The 18445-nt window shown below is 37.8% G+C and overlaps 1 protein-coding gene across 1 annotated transcript; it reads left to right on the top strand.

Annotated features, from left to right (window-relative positions):
- The first annotated feature begins 442 nt into the window (after positions 1-442).
- Positions 443-18039, top strand: LOC100917678. Its single transcript, XM_003765488.2, has 6 exons — positions 443-528; positions 1862-1864; positions 2726-2838; positions 8284-8397; positions 8715-8822; positions 17609-18039. The coding sequence occupies exons 1-6, from the start codon at positions 443-445 to the stop codon at positions 17965-17967; spliced, it is 783 nt and encodes a 260-aa protein (XP_003765536.1). The 3' UTR covers positions 17968-18039.
- The last annotated feature ends 406 nt before the right edge of the window (positions 18040-18445 follow it).

Genomic DNA, 18445 nt, shown 5'->3' on the forward strand with positions numbered 1-18445 from the left:
GTGTTCTAAAAAAAAGGGTGAGCAAATCTGATCTCTCCAATCCTACTCCTCACTTCCACCAGGGATTTGATGATGACCAATTAACTCTATTTATAAGTGGGAAATATTTAACAAAAAAAGAGATACAAGAAAACAATAACAGCTAATGCTAGCTAACATTTACATGTCATTTACTATGTGCCAGGAAGTGTGCTAAGCACTTTACTATAATTATCTTATTCAAACGCAAAATGATGCTGGGAGGTAGGTGCTGTTATCACCATTTTACAGATGAGGAAAAGGAGGCAAAGAGAGGTTAAGTGACTTGCTTGGGATCACACAGATTAGTAATATCTGAGGCTGGAGCTCATGTATTACTGAGTCCAGACCCAGTACTTAATTCACATCATCAACTAACTACATAAAAAATAGGTAACTTTAATATGTTATTTTCCAGGTCAATATGCAACCCCAGGGAACTTCATATGGCTTTATTGTTATTCAGTTGTGTCTAACTCTTTGTGACCCCCTGGACCGACTGTCCATGAGGTTTTCTTGGCAAAGATACTGGCAAAGTAGTTTGCTATAAATTCTTTCTCAAGTCTTTTTGCAGGAAGGGTTTGAGTGATTTGCCCGTGGTCATACAATTAATAAATATCTTGAGGTTACATTTAAACTCTGATGTTTTTCATTCCATATCTACTGCACCATCTAGCTGCTTTGTATAGTTTAGTACTTCCCATTTCTATTTGACACCACTGTCCTACCCTTTCATCTCTCAGCATTATGGATTGCAATAGGAGATCACAGGATCATAAATTTGTAGCTTAGACTTGAGAAATCATGTATCTCAGCCCTTTTATTTTTTATACACATTTTTTATTTTTAATAGCTTTTTATTTACAAGTTATATGCATGGGTAATTTTACAGCATTGACAATTGCCAAACCTTTTGTTCCAATTTTTCCCCTACTTCCCCCCACCTTCTCCCCCAGATGGCAGGTTGACCAATACATGTTAAATATGTTAAAGTATAAATTAAATACAATATAAGTATACATGACCAAACTGTTATTTTGCTGTACAAGAAGAATCAGACTCTGAAATATTGTACAATTAGCCTGTGAAGAAAATCCAAAATACAGGCAGGCAAAAATATAGGGATTGGGAATTCAATGTAGTGATTCTTAGTCATCTCCCAGAGTTCTTTTGCTGGGCATAGCTGCTTCAGTTCATTATTGCTCCATTAGAACTGATTTGGTTCATCCCATTGCTGAAGAGGGCCTCGTCCATCAGAATCGATCATCATATAGTATTGTTGTTGAAGTAAATAATGATCTCCTGGCCCTGCTCGTTTCACTCAGCATTAGTTCGTTTAAGTCTCTCCAGGCCTCTCTGAAATCATCCTGTTGGTCATTTCTTACTTAACAATAATATTTCGTAATATTCATCTACCACAATTTGTTCAGCCATTCTCCAATTGATGGTCAGCCCTTTCATTTTACTGATGTGCAGACAGACCATCCAGAAGGATTATTAGAGATCACACAGCAGAAATGGGATTTGAATCAGCACCTTTGTCACTACTGTCAGTGTCTATTCCATTAGGAAAAGTGTTATTAATTTGGGCTTCTAACTACACCTTGCCTGGGCTAGGTGGACTGAGGGTTAGGGTTAGGACTGTTCCCTCAGTCCTGAAGCCCTGACACCCCAGAATATCCCTCACCCTGCTGGTCTCCTTCTCCCACTGGTGAACCACCGTGCTAAGGAAAGGTCAAGGCCAGTCGTTCTTCAGTCCTTTCTTTGCTCTGCTTCTCATTCCCCAGCCTTCACCTCCAAGTTCCCATCTTCTTTTAGCTCTTCTTTATGTTTTATTCCCCAGACGGTAAATTTCTTAAAGGAGGAACTTTATATTTTTACTTGTATTTCCAGTGTATCCTCGGTGCTTAATAAAAGCCTGATTTGGTGGGGAGGTAGAGGATGGAGAAGTTTGCAGGTCAAGCCATGGAGGGAGACAGTTTCAAACTATTATAATGGGATTCTGTCATGGGTCCTAGTGAAGGGACTCAGCCATCCTGGTGCTAAGAAGTATACAGTATCTGAGATAATATTATGATTTATGGATTTTAAATAAAAAGAGTTCGCATTTATAGTGCTTTAAGCTTTGCCAAGCCTCTCACAGATCATTATCTCATTCTGTGGCTCGTTTAGCTTGACACAGGGGCTGGCACAGAGTACTTAGGAAGGTCCTTAATAAATGTTTATTGACTTAAGGGAAGAGCAATGAACAGGCAGTCCAGCAAAAATTTTAGACAAATCTAGTTTCCTTCTAGGTAAAATGAGTTTAGACTAGATGACCTTTGAGATTCCTTCCAGCTCCCAATCTAATAATAATTATCATTTATTTAATGCTTTAAAAATGTTTGCAAAGTGCTTAAACAATATGCTCTCATTTTATTATTACCATATTTTTACATTTACAGATGTAAATATTTACATTTTTTACAGAGGAAATTACTTGTTGGGTATCACTTAGCTAAGAGTCTGAGACTTCATTTGAACTCATCTTCCTGGCTGCTCTAGGCTCCATCCAGGGCAATTCAATCCATTTTATAGTTTTCGCTGGATCTGGGGTGTCATCTGTGAGCGCTCACTCTGCCACTGAGCGTCGCAATAGAGCTCAGGAAGATGTCTCCAGCAAAGGTCAATCTGTCGCTAAGGATCTCAATGTTGGGATTTGAATCAGATCCAACGTTCTATCCATTCCAACGCCCTATCTTCAATCTCCAAACCGTGGGGCGGGGCGAGGAGACATCACCACCGCCCCAAGAACAACCCCGGCCAGCAATTTCATCTTGCGTAAGAAGGAAAAGGTTTTCTTATGGTCCCTCCCCAACTTGTCAAAGAGTCCAGGAGGGTGATCGTGGGATTTGTGGTCCGCTCCTGCTCTCCTTCTCTCTCTGAGATGGCAGATGTCTTGCAAGGACGGCTTCCACAACCAATGACCACGAACCCTGAGGTAGAGGACCAGCTGGGTTCTCCCGAGGGATGCAGCGATGCCATCAAGGGAGCAGGTCTTGGGGTTGCTGAGTCGGGCGCCATGGCAACATTGATTGACGGACCCGATCCCAGATTTAGCAGGGAGAGGAGGATGATAGCTAGAAGAGAAGGGTCGAGTTAAGATGCCAAGCGAGGGTCTCTATCTCCAGAGGTCCCGCCTAACCCGTAACAGAACTAGAATCCCGTCTTTAGCATCCCGAAGTGTCAGCATCTAAACTGTACTTGAATACCTCCAGGGTTGTGCAACTCACTACCTTTCAAAGCACCCCCTTCCACTACCTAACCTTCTCAGCTCTCGCCCTTGTTCTCCAAAATGCTAGACACAGGGGGTCCGCAGGTGGGGAGGTAAATTGCCTTTGCAATTTCATCTCATGGGTCCTAGTCTGCACTCTGAGACTAACATATGTACAGAACTGATTTTTTAAAATAAGTTTTTATTGCTCTTTTGTTATGTCACATCAATATAGATTTTTTCTCTTCTCCTCTCTTAGTGACCCCTCGCATATCACATAATAAATTTAAGATAAAGAAAGTGAAATTATTATAACTGATCATTGAAAAAGTCTGAAAATATATGCAACATGAAACATTTGTGGACCTTCCTCTAAGTACTGAGGATACAAAGAAAGGCAAAAACGAGTTCCTGCCCTCAAGGAGATCAGAATCCAATGGGGGAGACAACAAGCAAACACCTATTCAGAATAAATGAAATAATTAACAGAAAAGACACTAGAATTAAGAGGGATTAGAAGGGTAGGGGAAATAAATATTTATTGAGTACCTACTAAGTGCCAAGCATTGTGCTAGGAATTTTATAAGTATCTCATTTGGTCTTCACAACAAGCCTGTGAGAAATGATGTTATTATTTCTATCTTACAATAAAGGAAACTGAGGCAGAGTTTGAGACTTGCTCAAAAGTCATATAGCTAATAAATATCTGAGGCTTTATTAGAATTCTGGTCTTCCTGACTCTAGACCCATTTACTTTATACAATGCACCACCTACTTGCCTGTGGAACTCTTTCTGTACACGGTGAGACTTAAAGAAAGCCAGGGAAGCCAAGAGGTAGAGATGAGGAGGAAGAGTGTGACAAGCATGGAGGATGGTCAAAAAAAATGCCCAGAGCCAAAAGATAAATTGCCTTGTTCATGGAATGGCAAGGAGACGAAGTAATATATGCAAAATAAGTATGTATAAAATATATGCAAAATAAATGCAATAATTATCTGGATGAAGGCAACAAAATGAGCCAGAGAGGGGATTTTATTAATGAGAAACCCCAGGATAACTGACCCTCTGTACATGTGACACCAGAGCATGGGCTCCATGATAATGTCCAACTTAGGTGCTTTTTCTATGAAACCTTCCCTGATCTCCTCCCTTCTCTAATAGTCTTAGAAAATTTTGCCTCAGCGCCCCTTTCTTGTCTTTATATTCTATCTTATGCTTATTTGTAGATATAAAATAGTAATTTGGGTGAGCAGGGTCGTGAATCACTAAAAGCTGGGGAGACCAGAGAAACCTTTATATGAGAGATGTTAGCTTCAATGATGCAAGATTGAATTAAGAGTTAACAGCAATAAACGTGATTTTTTTAAAAATACAAAGCCCAGATTTGGCAAATATATGTCAGTACAAGAAATAATGGATAGTCCAGTACTGCTGAACCCTGAAGTATATTAAGGTCATCAATGTGAAATAAGGCTATAAAAAACCCGGAATGTAGAAATTCTTAAATGCTGAGTTAGGGTATTTATATTTATTCTTCCATAGGAAGCCATTCGAGCAAGAGAGTGACATGGTCAGATCTGTGCTTTCAGGAAATTACATTGACAGTTTTGTTGGTGAAGTAGGAATTTAAAAAGACCAGAAATAAAAAATTGAATGCAAGATGAGTTTAAGGAAGAAAGTTAGGTCAGTTTTATGTATGTTGATTTTAAGGCGACAACAGAACATGAAGAGGATGCTATCTAGAAGGCAGTTGGAGATAATGGGACTAGATAGAGTTCAATAAAGAAATATACAGATGGATATATATGATTTGAAAAATGTTGCATAGAAATGGTTATTGATTCCATAGAAATGGATGAGATCACTGAGGAAGAAGAAAAAAAATATCTAAAAGGACATGGAATATGGAATTAAAAGCTATTGAATTTATCACTAAAACCTATAAGAGTCAGTAGATTAATTTAAAAATATGGCTTCTTTAGAGTTTAAAGACACCAATTTTTCAAAGTTTGCTTTGAAGTACATGTTTTCCTTTAAGCTTCCCTGAGTCTCAAAGTTTTCTTATCTTCAAATAGCATAATTAGTTAGATAATAGATTTTAATCACTAACTTTTCAAGGGACTTTGTTGGAGCATTATATCCATTATCTCATCTGATCTTCCAGTTCTGTGGCAATTCTTTTTTTTTTAATTTATTTGAAAAAAGAGAAAAAAAAAAAACAAGAAAAAGAGAAAAGAAATACAAAACAAAATAAAGGAAGCAAAAGAAAACATTGTCATATGTCCAAAAGAATACAAGGGAGGATTCAAAATATATAACAGCAAATTACCAGATCAAGAAAATATATATTATATGTACACATACATACATATATATATATATATATAAATGGAAGAAATTATATTCATAACTGTCCATTTTTTCTTTACTTCCTTGTAAATTATTCTTTAGTTCTCTGCTACATACCTTATTTATACTTTATTCCTTTTTTCTGTTTCATCCCCAGTACCACCCCCAAGCAAGCTCCCATTAAGAAAAGATATATTTATGTAAACATATGTAGATATACACATACATACATACACACTGTAGAGGGTCGGTACTCTGGAGAAATATACTTGAAATGGGGATGCTTATAACAAGGCATTAACTAACTGGAATTGATGAGATAATAAATCTCTAATTTATATATATACTTAGTACTTAGCATGGTGATGTAATATTTCTCTACTTCACACACATTCAATATGCTGAAATGATGTAATTGTAATAGGATATTTAAAGGTTGGGAAGGACTGGAAATGAGACGTTCCATCTTTGACCAGCCTCATGGTGACTGTCCTGCTTTCATCACTTCTCCACTAAGACCAAGGACTCAGGCTGAATCTGAAGACCTCCAAAAGCTAGCCCAAACACACAGTCACACACACACATATACACATACACCACAAAAATATGCACACTTCTTTTTTTATTAAAGTTTTTTATTTTCAAAATATATACATGGATAATTTTCAACATTCACCCTTACAAAATCTTGTGTTCTAAATTTTTTCCCTCTCTTTCTCCTTACCCCTCCTCTAGACGGTCACCATGAGGCTGGTCAATATATGTTAAACATGTGTAATTCTTCTATATATATTTCCACAAATGTCATGCTGCACAAGAAAAATTAGATCAAAAAAGAAAAAATGAGAAAGAAAAAAAGCAAACAAACAACAACAAAAAGAGTGAAAATACTATGTTGTGATCCACACTCAGTTCCATAGTCCTCTCTCTGGGTGCGGATGACCATTGGAACTGCCCTGAATCAACTCATTGTTGAAGAGAGCCTCGTCCATTAGAATTAATCATTGTATAATCTTGCTATTGTCATGTATAATGATCTCCTGGTTCTCCTCACTTCACTCAGCATCAGTTCATGTAAGTCTCTCCAGGCCTTTCTGAAATCATCTTGTTGGTCCTTTCCTATAGAACAATAATATTCTATAACATTCATATACCACAGTTTATTGAGCCATTCTCCAACTGATGGGCATCTACTCAATTTCCAGTTTCTTGCCACTACAAAAAGAGCTGCCACAAACATTTTTGCACATTACACACTTCTTTCTTATTCCTGCTGATTCTTTAATTAGATTCTGCTCCATAGCTTGCTTGCTATTACTCAACCTTCTACCACCCAAGAATCCCTTCCTTGTCTTCTTCCCTCGCCCTTTGCTTTCCCATCCACCTATCCTTCCCCTCTTATTTCTTCATAGATTTTGGAAGGTGCTATACCATTCATGGTATATATATAATGTCCCTCTCTTTTAGTTACCCAAAAATGTCAGTCAAGATCAAGATCTGTATTAGAATTTCCATTCTACTGGAGAAGGGGAATAATGTATACACGAGAAATTAAATACTATATGTGTATATGCATATATACGTATATATGTGTGTACATATGTGTATACAAATGTGTATATACGCGTGTGTATATAGTATGTGATAAGTAATCATCCAAGGGAGGGCACTAGTAACTAGAGAGATGGACATGAGCTTCCTGTATGCTACCACATAAGCTGAGTTTTGCTATAGTTAGGAATTCTACAAAATGAAGCTAAGCAAGAAGTGCATCCCAGGCAGAAAAGAGAGGTGATATGTTCAAGGTCAGACTTGTGTCAAAGGTGACACTTGAACCCAGATCATCCTGACTCTGAGGCCATTAGACCAATATCCATTTGACCAGCAGTTCTCAAACTTTTAGATCTTAGTTCCCTTCTATACTCTTAATCCTCCTCCAAAGATCGCTGGTTTATGCAAGTTATACCTATATCTATCTGTAGCTATAGCTATCTATATGACTTATCTGTCCATCTATATATATGAAGAGAGAGATTGATTTACTATATTAGGAATTAAAGCATCTTAATATTACTATGAAAATAATTTTGACCTCTCAGAAACCCCACATCCTGAAAGGTCTTGGGATCCCATGATCTCCACTAGACCATGTTGTCACTATGTTGCCTTGGGGACTTAAAATCTGGGAACTATGAGATCATAGCGAGAGAATAGAGAGTCAGCAATTTACTTTGAACCAAGTAAAGCCAAAGGCAGTGTGTGGGGGAGCCAGAAGCTCAACAGGGTGAAAAGGGATTAAAGGCAAGTAAGAGCCTAGAATTCAGAAAGTCCAAGTAGATCAAATATCCAACCCCAGTAAGAAGAACTAAGAAATTATCCTTATCCTAGGCAGAAACTGTATCACTTAAAATGCCTCATCTATTTCCCATGAAGGAAGCTTGTGTATTTTGTAGGAGGTAATTCATTATAACAAGCTATAGGTTCATATGCTCTGATCTTGGTTTTGGCAGAATGAGGAACAAAAATAAAGTTATGATGATATTCTTAAAATAATGAAAGCCCAAGAGAAAAAAATCACACCCATCTCCTATAACAAATATACCAATGTGGAAGTAACAGATGCTTATTTCTTTTTTCTTTTCTTTCCCCTTCTTATGAACAGGAATCCCAGGACTCACCCTGGCCTTGATCATACAGATTGAGCAAGGAACAGAGCCATGGGTCTTAGGCCACCTTGACCCCAAGGAGACAGATACTATGGCTGACCTCTTTGGAGGTGAGACAGAAGACACAAAACAGTAAACACATTCCTAGGGTTCCCCCACTCTGTAATAGTTTTAATTAAGGATGACATGAGTTTTTCCATCATTGTGTTAGATATCAATCAGTTCTTGAGAAGTCTCAGAGATTCCAGTACCCTCAGTTGGGAAGTTCAGACAGGGTCACCTTGAAGTGGAAGACTGGAGAAGCCATCACATGATCTCCTGACTCCAGCCTATGATTGTGGGACTGGGTAAAACTCAGCATTTCTTCTGCTTCTTTAGCATAAAGAGAACAAGAGAGCAAGATCTGATTTCTGTTACTATCCTATAGGAAAGATGAAAAATAAGATTCATCGTCGTCGTCACAAACCTGAAGTGAAACACAAAAGATCAGAGAAGAATGTTCTACAAAACCCCAAGAACACACAAATACTTACAGGTGATCACTGAAACTCCCTTTTCAAATATCCAGTCTATTTTTATTGTTCAAAATTTATTATTTATTTATTCAAAATGTTATTTTATTTTTTTATTTATTTAAAATTTGGCAAAGTTTGCAGGCCCTTGGGAAATGCTCTGAGCCCCAAATCTTTTTTTCTTATATGAACAAATGCACAAGGTTCATGAAAATCAAACTTTTATTGAAATGCCTACTTTGTACTAGGGACTGTCTTAAGTGCATTATAAAAACAAGCATGAAACAGTACCTCCCTTCACAGAACTTACTTTCTATTGTCATGATGGTGGGAAAATTCTTATTTAAGGTCTTATGGAACATAAAAGAATCTATGTGATTAAGAATTACCTTAAAGACTCAATTTTAGAAAAAGAACCACCATTACTGACTGTCACACAGTGCATAACCCTGAGTAAGGTAGCTCCTGCCCCCTAACCAGCAAAGGCATTCCAATTCTTTTAGAGATGTAGCTGTACCTGGTAGGACACAACAACCAAGGTTCTATAAAAGAGTCAGGCTTCCATAGGGGTTAAGTTAAATTGCCTCTCAGGATCCCTTTCAGTGCTGGTTCCATAAAACCATGATGCTCTTCTTAAGTGAAGGATAACTGATAGGATGCACAGCTAGGTGGTACAGTGAACAGAGCACTGTACTTGGAATCAGGAAAAATCAGCTTCATGAGTTCAAATTCAGTCTTAAACACTAGCTGGGCAACCCTGGACAAGTCACTTAACTCTGTTTGCCTCAGTTTCCTCATCTGTAAAATGATCTGGAGAAAAAAAATGGCAAATCACTCCAGTACCTTTGCAAGAATATTCCAAGTGGGGTCTCATGCCCAAGTTGAGCATAACTGAAACAACCAAATAACAAAAAGAGATAGGACACGGATTAATCACTATCTCCTGGTCTCTCTACTTGTTCTTACCTTGTGAGCTTTCCTATTCTCCTGTCTTAACTTCTAAGGGGATCACAGTTTTGAAGAGATTGACCAGAAAAACTCTCTCATTCACAGTGTTTTTTTTAAGTAGACATGGGTCCATTTTATATGGAGCAGGAGCCCCCAAGAAGGTGGGAACATTCTCTTGCTAGGTAACGACCCTTATCTGATGTTGTGAAAAAATCAGGTCAGATGTGAGCTTGTAAAAATTAGGAGATATGGGAAAATTTGTTTTTTGTCCTAGGGTAAGTTCCCACCTATGAGAGGAGTTTGGGTTTAAATACCCCAAGCCAGGATGTCCTGAAATGAGTTGGGTTGTGATCACCATTGCATGACCATTTACCCATGGAAGCTTATTCTGTTCACTAGTCAGAACAGTAAAAACATAGAATCCCAGAGCTGGAAGAAACCTTAGAATTTTTTTAGTTCTGCTTCTGCTAAAGAATGACACATTCTTGACAAATAGCCATCCAAGCTTTCTCTTGAAGACCTCTCCAGTTAACTCTACATCATTCTACCAAACAAAGAAGTTCTCTTCATCATGATGACTCCAATTGTTAATCTTTTTCTTGATATAAAAATCTACTCTGTAATTTCTATCCTTTGGTCCTAATTATGTGAACCTAGGCAAGTCACTTAATCTTGTTTGCCTCAGTTTTCTTCTCTGGAAAATGAACCTGAGAGGGAAATGGTAAACCACTCCAGTACCTTTGCCAAGAAAACCCTAAGTGGAGTCACAGAGTCAGACAATTGAAATGACTGAACAATAAAAGTATTTTATAATACAAATCAAATTGCTCACATCTTTTCAGAGACAGTGCATGGTATAATAGGAGGAACTCTGAATCTGTAATGAAATTTGTAGTGGACCTATACTGGATGTGGACCTGTCACTTGGGTGACCTTGGACAATCACTTTTAACTCATTGGGCTTCAGGTTGGCCTTTTATCATTACACCACTCTGTCTCTCTGCACATCTTTATTTATATGCATATGTATACCCTTATGTATCATGCCAACATATTCCCATTTAACATTTATACATATAGACATTTGCATACATCTATGTAAGGTCATACTATGCTTGTTTGTCCTGTTTCTCTGAAAATAGCTAACACCATCTATCATAAGTCCAAGTCTTTTCCTATTTTTCTAAATCTATGAACTCATCATTTCCTACCTCACAACAATATTGCAATATCTAGTTATTTTAAATATTCTAAACAATATTATCTAAAACAATATTGATTAATATGGCTGACATATAAGGGTTTCCCTATTTTTCTCTTTGGATTAAATCTGTTTTAGCTTCAGCTTTGTCTGAGATAAATGATTACTACCCCTACTCTTCTATGTTTTTCATTCTTTTTATTTTGTTTTATTACTTCTTGATCTCATAACTTTACTGGCTTCCCCTTGTCCAATTCTAATTTATAAAGAGTCATTTTCTTCCTTAAAACTCTGGGTCTCCTTTCCTAGTTGGTTGACTTTTTTCATAATCTTTTTGTTTTTCTTAGATTGTCTTTTTCATATTTTTCCTCAGATCTTTCTGATTTGATTTTTAAAGTCTTTTTTAAATTCTTCCATGGATCCTTTTGAGGCAAGTGACCATTTAATGTTCCTCTTTGGGGCAGAAGTTTGTTGTTTTTTGTTTCAGTATTGTCTGAATGTGAACAGCAGTCTCCTCTATTCCCATAGTAACTTTCTATGATTGAATTCTTTCTGCCTTGCCTGCTCCTCTTTTTATTTATAGCAACTGTTGGTATAATCACTTCTAGTCATGGGACATGAGGTATGGTGTGTCTGGTCTCAGGTCCTCATTCATTTCTCCCTGTGGCCTGGAACCCCAAACCAAGAACTTCATCCTCCTGTAAGTGCCAAAAGCTGGCAGCATCCATGCCCCCATTTTTTTTTGCACTCACCAGAGCATGTGCTTGTTCCTTCTTCTTAGTATTCTAAGTTCTAAGATATTTAGATACTTGCTAAGTATCTCAGCAAACTTAGACACCTTATTCCTGTCTAGGAAGTGAAAACTCTTATGGCTGGCACAGAGGCTACCTCCCAACCCAGCTGATCCCAGCAAATCACTGCTTGATAATTCAGTGGAGCTATCCTGTAGGCATTTATTCTTCACAGGAGCCAAATCTCTATCCTGGATTCTTTCTTCCAATCTTTGTTCTACTCCAACTCTTTTATTTATTTTTCTGCTCTTCATTCATGCTGAGGCTCAATTTTGTCTTGTTTGTGGAAAATCTGGAGAGCCTGGAATTTTCTGACCTAAATTTAAAAATGTTTAGTTTGAAGAAGAAAAGACAGGAAACACAATTAATAATAATAATATTAGTAAAATAATAATAATAATTGGCATTTATATAGTGCTTATTATGTTTACAATACTTTACAAATATTATTCATTTGATCCTTACAACAATCCTGAGGCAGATGATATTATTAAGCTCTTTTTACAGTTGAAGAAACTGATGCAGGCAGAGGCTAAATAACTTATTCAAGTTCACATAGCTAGTCTATAAAGATGACTTTGAAGGATGGATCTTCCTGAGTTCGGGCCTAGTGTTCTATCCACTGTGCTACTTAGCTTGCCCCTATTCAATTCTCTAACTAATTAACTCTCTACAAGAATATGAAAGATTAACAGAGAGAATCTTATTCTACTTGCCTTGTGGAAAGTGAGAACAAAGAATAGAAGTTACAGAGAGATTTTGACTTAATCTTTGCCATCTTGTCAAATAACATGTCTTGTCAATTACATTCCTTACAACCATCCCTTTTTCCACTGTCACTGTTTTATCCCCTTTTGGCTTTATTATTGCCACAACTTTATAATTGAAACTGTGCATATACTACCTATATGATTGTACTAAAATGCTTCTGAGGTCTCTTCCAGCTTTCAAATTCTGTGATTCTGTAATCTCTATAGGCTTTCCCCACTCCATTCTATCCTAACCACATAGATGTCAGAATAATCTCCTTAAAGCAAAAATTGAATCATGTCACTCCCTTGCTCAAAAACCATTAATGGCTCCCTATTGCTTCTGGAATGCATGAAATAGTAAGTTTGACACTTAATGCTCCTTATCATATGGATCTCCAGATATTTTTGCAGCATAATTGCATATTAGTTCTCTTCATGCACTCTGGATTCCAGCCAAACTGGTTTACTTGCTGTTCCCCAAACTTGGCATTTCAGCTCTCTCCCATGCTTTTGCAGTCTGTCTTCTGTGCTTGGGATGCATCCTCTCCTGTTTTTTATTTCTTTGAATCCCTAAGGCCCAGCTCATGTATTATTTATTCTCTCTCTCTCTCTCTCTCTCTCTCTCTCTCTCTCTCTTTCTCAATATCAGCACACAAACACATACCCACAGAACATAAGCTGTTTTTCATTGTCTCTATTTTTCCAGTGCCTTGCCCATAGTAGACACTTAGTAAATGCTTTTTGGATTGTATTGAAATGTAATAAAGATCATCCTAACAGAACCATCCAAAATTGTAATATACAGCCTTGATAGGTTTATCACCATGGTTGGTATCAAGCAGATGCTAAACAAATGCATGATAGGAATGATGTAAGGAAGATAAGGAAGATAACTGCTAATAGAGATTAAAAGAAATTGTCCTTTTTTGAGGAGATTGTCTTTAAGGTCCTACTGACTTGGACACTGGGGATCTGATTTATGAATGGCCAATGTCATTTTCTTGACTGTTTTCCTCCTTCTTTAGTTCCCACCAGGAAACAAATGTTAGAACCACAGATTTGCCTGAAGACAGCAAAGCTTTTTTGTTGCTAATTGAAATAACAAAGTTTTTCTCTTATCACTCCCAGAGTTGGTCTGATAAAATTTATACCTTCCTCCTGTCTGACACTGATAAATTATATAGACCTAACGACTCTTGCTTAAGGAAAAAAAAGTCAGTTATACAGGAACCACCTGAGTCTTTTCAAGCTAATTTTTAAATAGTTATTATATCAGCCCAGAATTTTATCACAAGTAAAACACCAAGTAAAACTTGAAGAAAAGTATAACCTGTTGTTCTATGCCCCAGGTGTCTACTTGATAGGATGAGGAATGTGGATGTTTTCAATCCTGAGAAACTTGAGAGCAGAAGTGTGACCTCTTTTGCCTCTAAGTATTGCTCTAAGTATATGTCATTTGTGCTTGACACAAATAAGTTCTTCCCCTCCGTCATCTTGGCTACAACCATTGCTTTTGGATTGTGAAGATAATTCTTTGTGAAAGGACAAGACAGTTAAAAAGTTATTTTAAGAGAGACCAAAATGCCTTTAAAAAAAAAACCAACCTTGCCTTTCAAATAGTAATTTAATTAGCAAAAAGATAGCTATATCCTACAGTGTTAGAGGTGCCAGTTTCATATAAAAGTCTAGTGTAGACTCCTCAACCCACCCACTTTCTTGTAAAGTTGGAGGGCCCATGAGTATGAGTCACTGCATATAATATAAGACAACTTTTTTAATACATCAATTAGTTTTGCTGAACTATTTTTCTCCCCTCTTTTATTCTTTATTATAAGCTGTCTCATTGTAAGACATCTCCCTGGGAATTAAAGGTGGGAGAGATACACTGAAAAATGTAGGTCACATTTTAAATATATATATATATATATATCATTAATTATAAAAAAATTATTTTAATTTTTAAAAGTATTTTTAAAGAAGTATACCATATAACGTGTAAAAGCAAATTACTACCATTACTTCACATACATACCCACACACACACACCTCCCACACTCCATTAAGTGAATTAAAATTCACTATATAAGTTGATCCTGGGGATTTTATTCCTTTTATGAGTTACTTTCAGGGTATATTTCAACTTCTTTGGCATAGTCATTCTGGAATGACAAGATAAAGGTAATCCATGTTCCTACTATGAGTAACCCAGAATCCTTAGTTACCTTCCCAATTTTAAAAGATTAAATAATACTTGACATTTTATCCAAATTCTCTGAAAAGACTGAGTCTAAGTTTTTCTCCTCTGTAAAGTATAGGTTAATACTTGGATCTAACTTCTCCCCAGTGATTCTGAACACTGTGCTGTTATCATTGAAGCCTCTTTTCATTTTCCCCACTGCCTAATGCCTTTTCATTCTCTGCATGGACTTCTCCTAATGTCCCACTCTATAGCTTCCTGCTTCTTCGGTTGCCCTCTGCTCTCTGGAATGCCTGTTCCATAGATTACAGATCTACCTTTACCTTAAATCTCTTCCTTTTCCACCTTTTCCCACTTTTTGCCTCACAATGAGAGCCAGCTCCCTCCTGACATCACCTCCCTGGTCTCCTTCATCAGCACTGGCTGTACTTTTGCTCATTTCCCCTTGAATCATGGGTCAAAGAGGGGGATCTGGAATACATCTTTTTCCCAGTGCCACTTCCAAGTTCTCCCTCAACTACCATCACTCAGTAACTTCTCTTCCTCTGAGAGTCATTCAATCCATATCAACCGCTCAATCACAGTTCTAGTAGGTTTTACCCACCACTCTCCAGGTCACTTCCCTTCTTTCCTCAAAGAGTCCGAGTGCCTGGCAAACAGTCTTTCTCACCTTCCCCCCTGCTGCCCTCCTACTAGAGAATTTTAGCATAGATAATGATAATCTCTCAAATATCATGATCCAACAGTTATTCAACTTACTCATTCCTTTGACCTACTCTTCCACCCCAACTCACAAAAATGACAATAACCTCGATCTTGCCATCACTTTCATGTTGATGGAGCCTGAAAGTAAGTTATCTGATCACAATCATTCCATCTCTCGCTCTGCCTTATAACCCCAAGCCCTCTTCTTTCTCCTTACCTTGATCTCCAATCCCTTGATTGAGTTCCGTTCCAGGGCAGCACTTCCGTACTAGCTACACTCCTTTCTTCCCCAGCTTGACTTAACCCCTTGTTGAATCAGTTGACAGTCTTGCCCTGCCAAATGTCAGCTTTATATCACTCCCACCATTCCTTGCTTTCGCTCCAATGCACATGCTATTGAACAAATCTGGGGACCAAACCGACTGGATCCACTACAAATTTATGTTGCATTACCTCAATTTGGCCCTTGCTGAATTCTTTTTACACATCTCTAATTTACTAGTTCACTCACCATAGTGGCTATTCCAAACCTTTTCATCCCTCTGCATACATTCCATGGTTTCTCCTCTTCAGCTGCATGCGTTCAGCTTGAAAACTGCCTTATATGTTACTAAAAATTGTGACTATTTGCTGAGAGCTCCTTCTTCTCTCCTTTTTATGCTACCATTTCTTCCTTCATTCCTGAATCACATGATGAAGTCACCATCTTCCTTTCCAGGCACTACTCTGTTCAAGTGACCTCATTGCCTTCCATCTTATCCAGCAAATTGCCCCCCACCCTATCTTTCCCACTCTCTCATTAATCTTCAACCTCTCTTTGTTTACTGGCTAATTTTCTACTATCTATAAATATGCCTATGTCTCCTCAATCCTCACAAAACTTAGTTATTCCCTCTATTCCTTACTATCTATTGTCCTTTATGGCTGTTCCCTTTTATGACAAAATTTGAGACAAAACTCTACTTTCTTCCCTTTCGTTTTCTTATAAACTCTCTGAAGACTGGCTTCCTACCTCATGTGAATTGACACTGTTCTCTCCAAAATTCCCCATGACCTCTTAATTGCAGAATCTTGCAATTGGTGTCAGCAAAGGGTCGCCTGCAATTTCCTCCTGACCATATTTGAACCCTTTGCCATCTGTGATCTGAGAATTCGAGAAGCCATTTCTACCCAGTCATTAGCCACTGAGGCCTCCTGCTGGCTTGTACCTAACATGCTCTATTACTGGATGCCTGGTTTGGGGGTTCAGGTTCTTGCTGCTGATTTGTGATGCAGCTCCAGTCTTCTGCTGACTTGCCAGAAGTGATTGCTCTGGACTATGATTCACTCTCTTCCCAGACTTTCCTGCTCATCTTCTAAGATGTCTTAGGATAGAAAATTTATTTTATTCAATCCCTTTGTTGGTTCTGCCAGTCCAGAATTCATTTAGAGGTATGATATTAAAATTGTTTAGAGAAAAATTTGGGAGAGTTCAGGTGAATTCTTGCATTCTGTCATCTTGGCTCTGCCCACCCCCCATTTGGAGTATTTTTATATGACTATAGATAGTCTGCTTTTCTTCTTTTGAGAGGTGCTTGTTTATTTAGAGAAAGGTAAAAGAGAAATTACATTTAAAATAACTATAGAATGTTTGAAATACTCGGGGAAGTTTCTCTTCTCCAAGCTAAATATTCCCAATTCCTTCAAATGATCCTCCTACAATATAGACTCAAGAAATATTAACCATTCTACTTGTCCTCCTCAAAATATTCCCCATCCTACCAATGTTCTTTTCACAATGTGGTAACCAGAAATGCACACAATATTCTGGATATGCGCTTCCTAAGATCTGGGATGCATCAGAAAAGAAATCATATTGGGTAAACATTAAGAGGGAACCTTTTTAAAGAATTATAGCTCAGGGGGCAGATAGGTAGTGCAGTGGATAGAGCACCAGCTCTGGAGTCAGGAGGACCGGAGTTCAAATTTGATCTCAAATACTTAACACTCCCTAGCTGTATGACCCTGGGCAAGTCACTTAATCCCAGTTACCTCAGGGGGAAAAAAAAAGAATTACAACTCAGGAACTAGAAAGAGTTTGGTGTGGCTTGGTCCCTCATCCCCAAGTTTGCTCACTCTAGTTCCTTATAATAGATTAAAAGGGGGGAAGGAGGAGGACTTGCCATCCTTTTTGATATTACTGAAATGTCATGATAATTGATCTCTTCTTCTACAGAGCCTGAGGAAAAAACAGACTACTCCCAATCCCAGAAAAACATGGGACCACCAAAGGAAGCCATAGTCCAAGGGGATCAAAGTCAACTAGACCCCTACATTCAGACCACCAAATGGACTTCAGTGAACATCATTGCTGCAGAAATGGCGGAGAAACGTCACCTTGCCGATGAAGTTGCCCAGGGCTCCTTCTCCCCTATGCAACGCTATTTGGACAGACTTAACTCCAACGTAGAAAACCTCCTACAGGTGGTACAGGACAGTTTTGTCCAGCAACAGAAGGTCATGTCAGTCTTAGATGACATGGCCTCTGAACTCCATGAGGAAGTTGAATTCCTGAAAGTAAAATGGGGGGTGTGATTAGGGGAAGGAAAAAGGAAAGAAATGAGGAAAGCGTTGGGGTTGATGAATTAAACAAAGTTGTTTTGGTAAGATATTTCCCCAGATTGTTCTTTGCGCCATTGTTGTACTTTCTTCAGAGGGTGAACTTTCTCTGCCTCGAGTTTAACTGCCTGAGAAATGCAGATATTTATAGGGATCTACCTCACAGCATTATTGTTGAGGATGAAATGAAATGACTGAGGTAAAGCATTTTATTAAATGTCAGTTTTTTGTTCTTATTATGAACAAAGAACTTTTTTTTGATACCTATTTTTTTTTTGAGGAGTAACTCTCTCCGGGAAAGTCTCAATGTTGAGTAATTTTGAGTATGAAATTTCTCATCACTATTACTTTCATAAAGGTTTTCTCTTAAGGTGATTTTCTTATATTGAACAAGGTCATACTCCACAGCAGACCTATCTTCATTTAAGTTTTTATGATTCAGAATTGGCTGAGA

The sequence above is a fragment of the Sarcophilus harrisii genome, chromosome 3 (assembly GCF_902635505.1).
Source record: "Sarcophilus harrisii chromosome 3, mSarHar1.11, whole genome shotgun sequence".
NCBI lineage: Eukaryota > Metazoa > Chordata > Mammalia > Dasyuromorphia > Dasyuridae > Sarcophilus > Sarcophilus harrisii.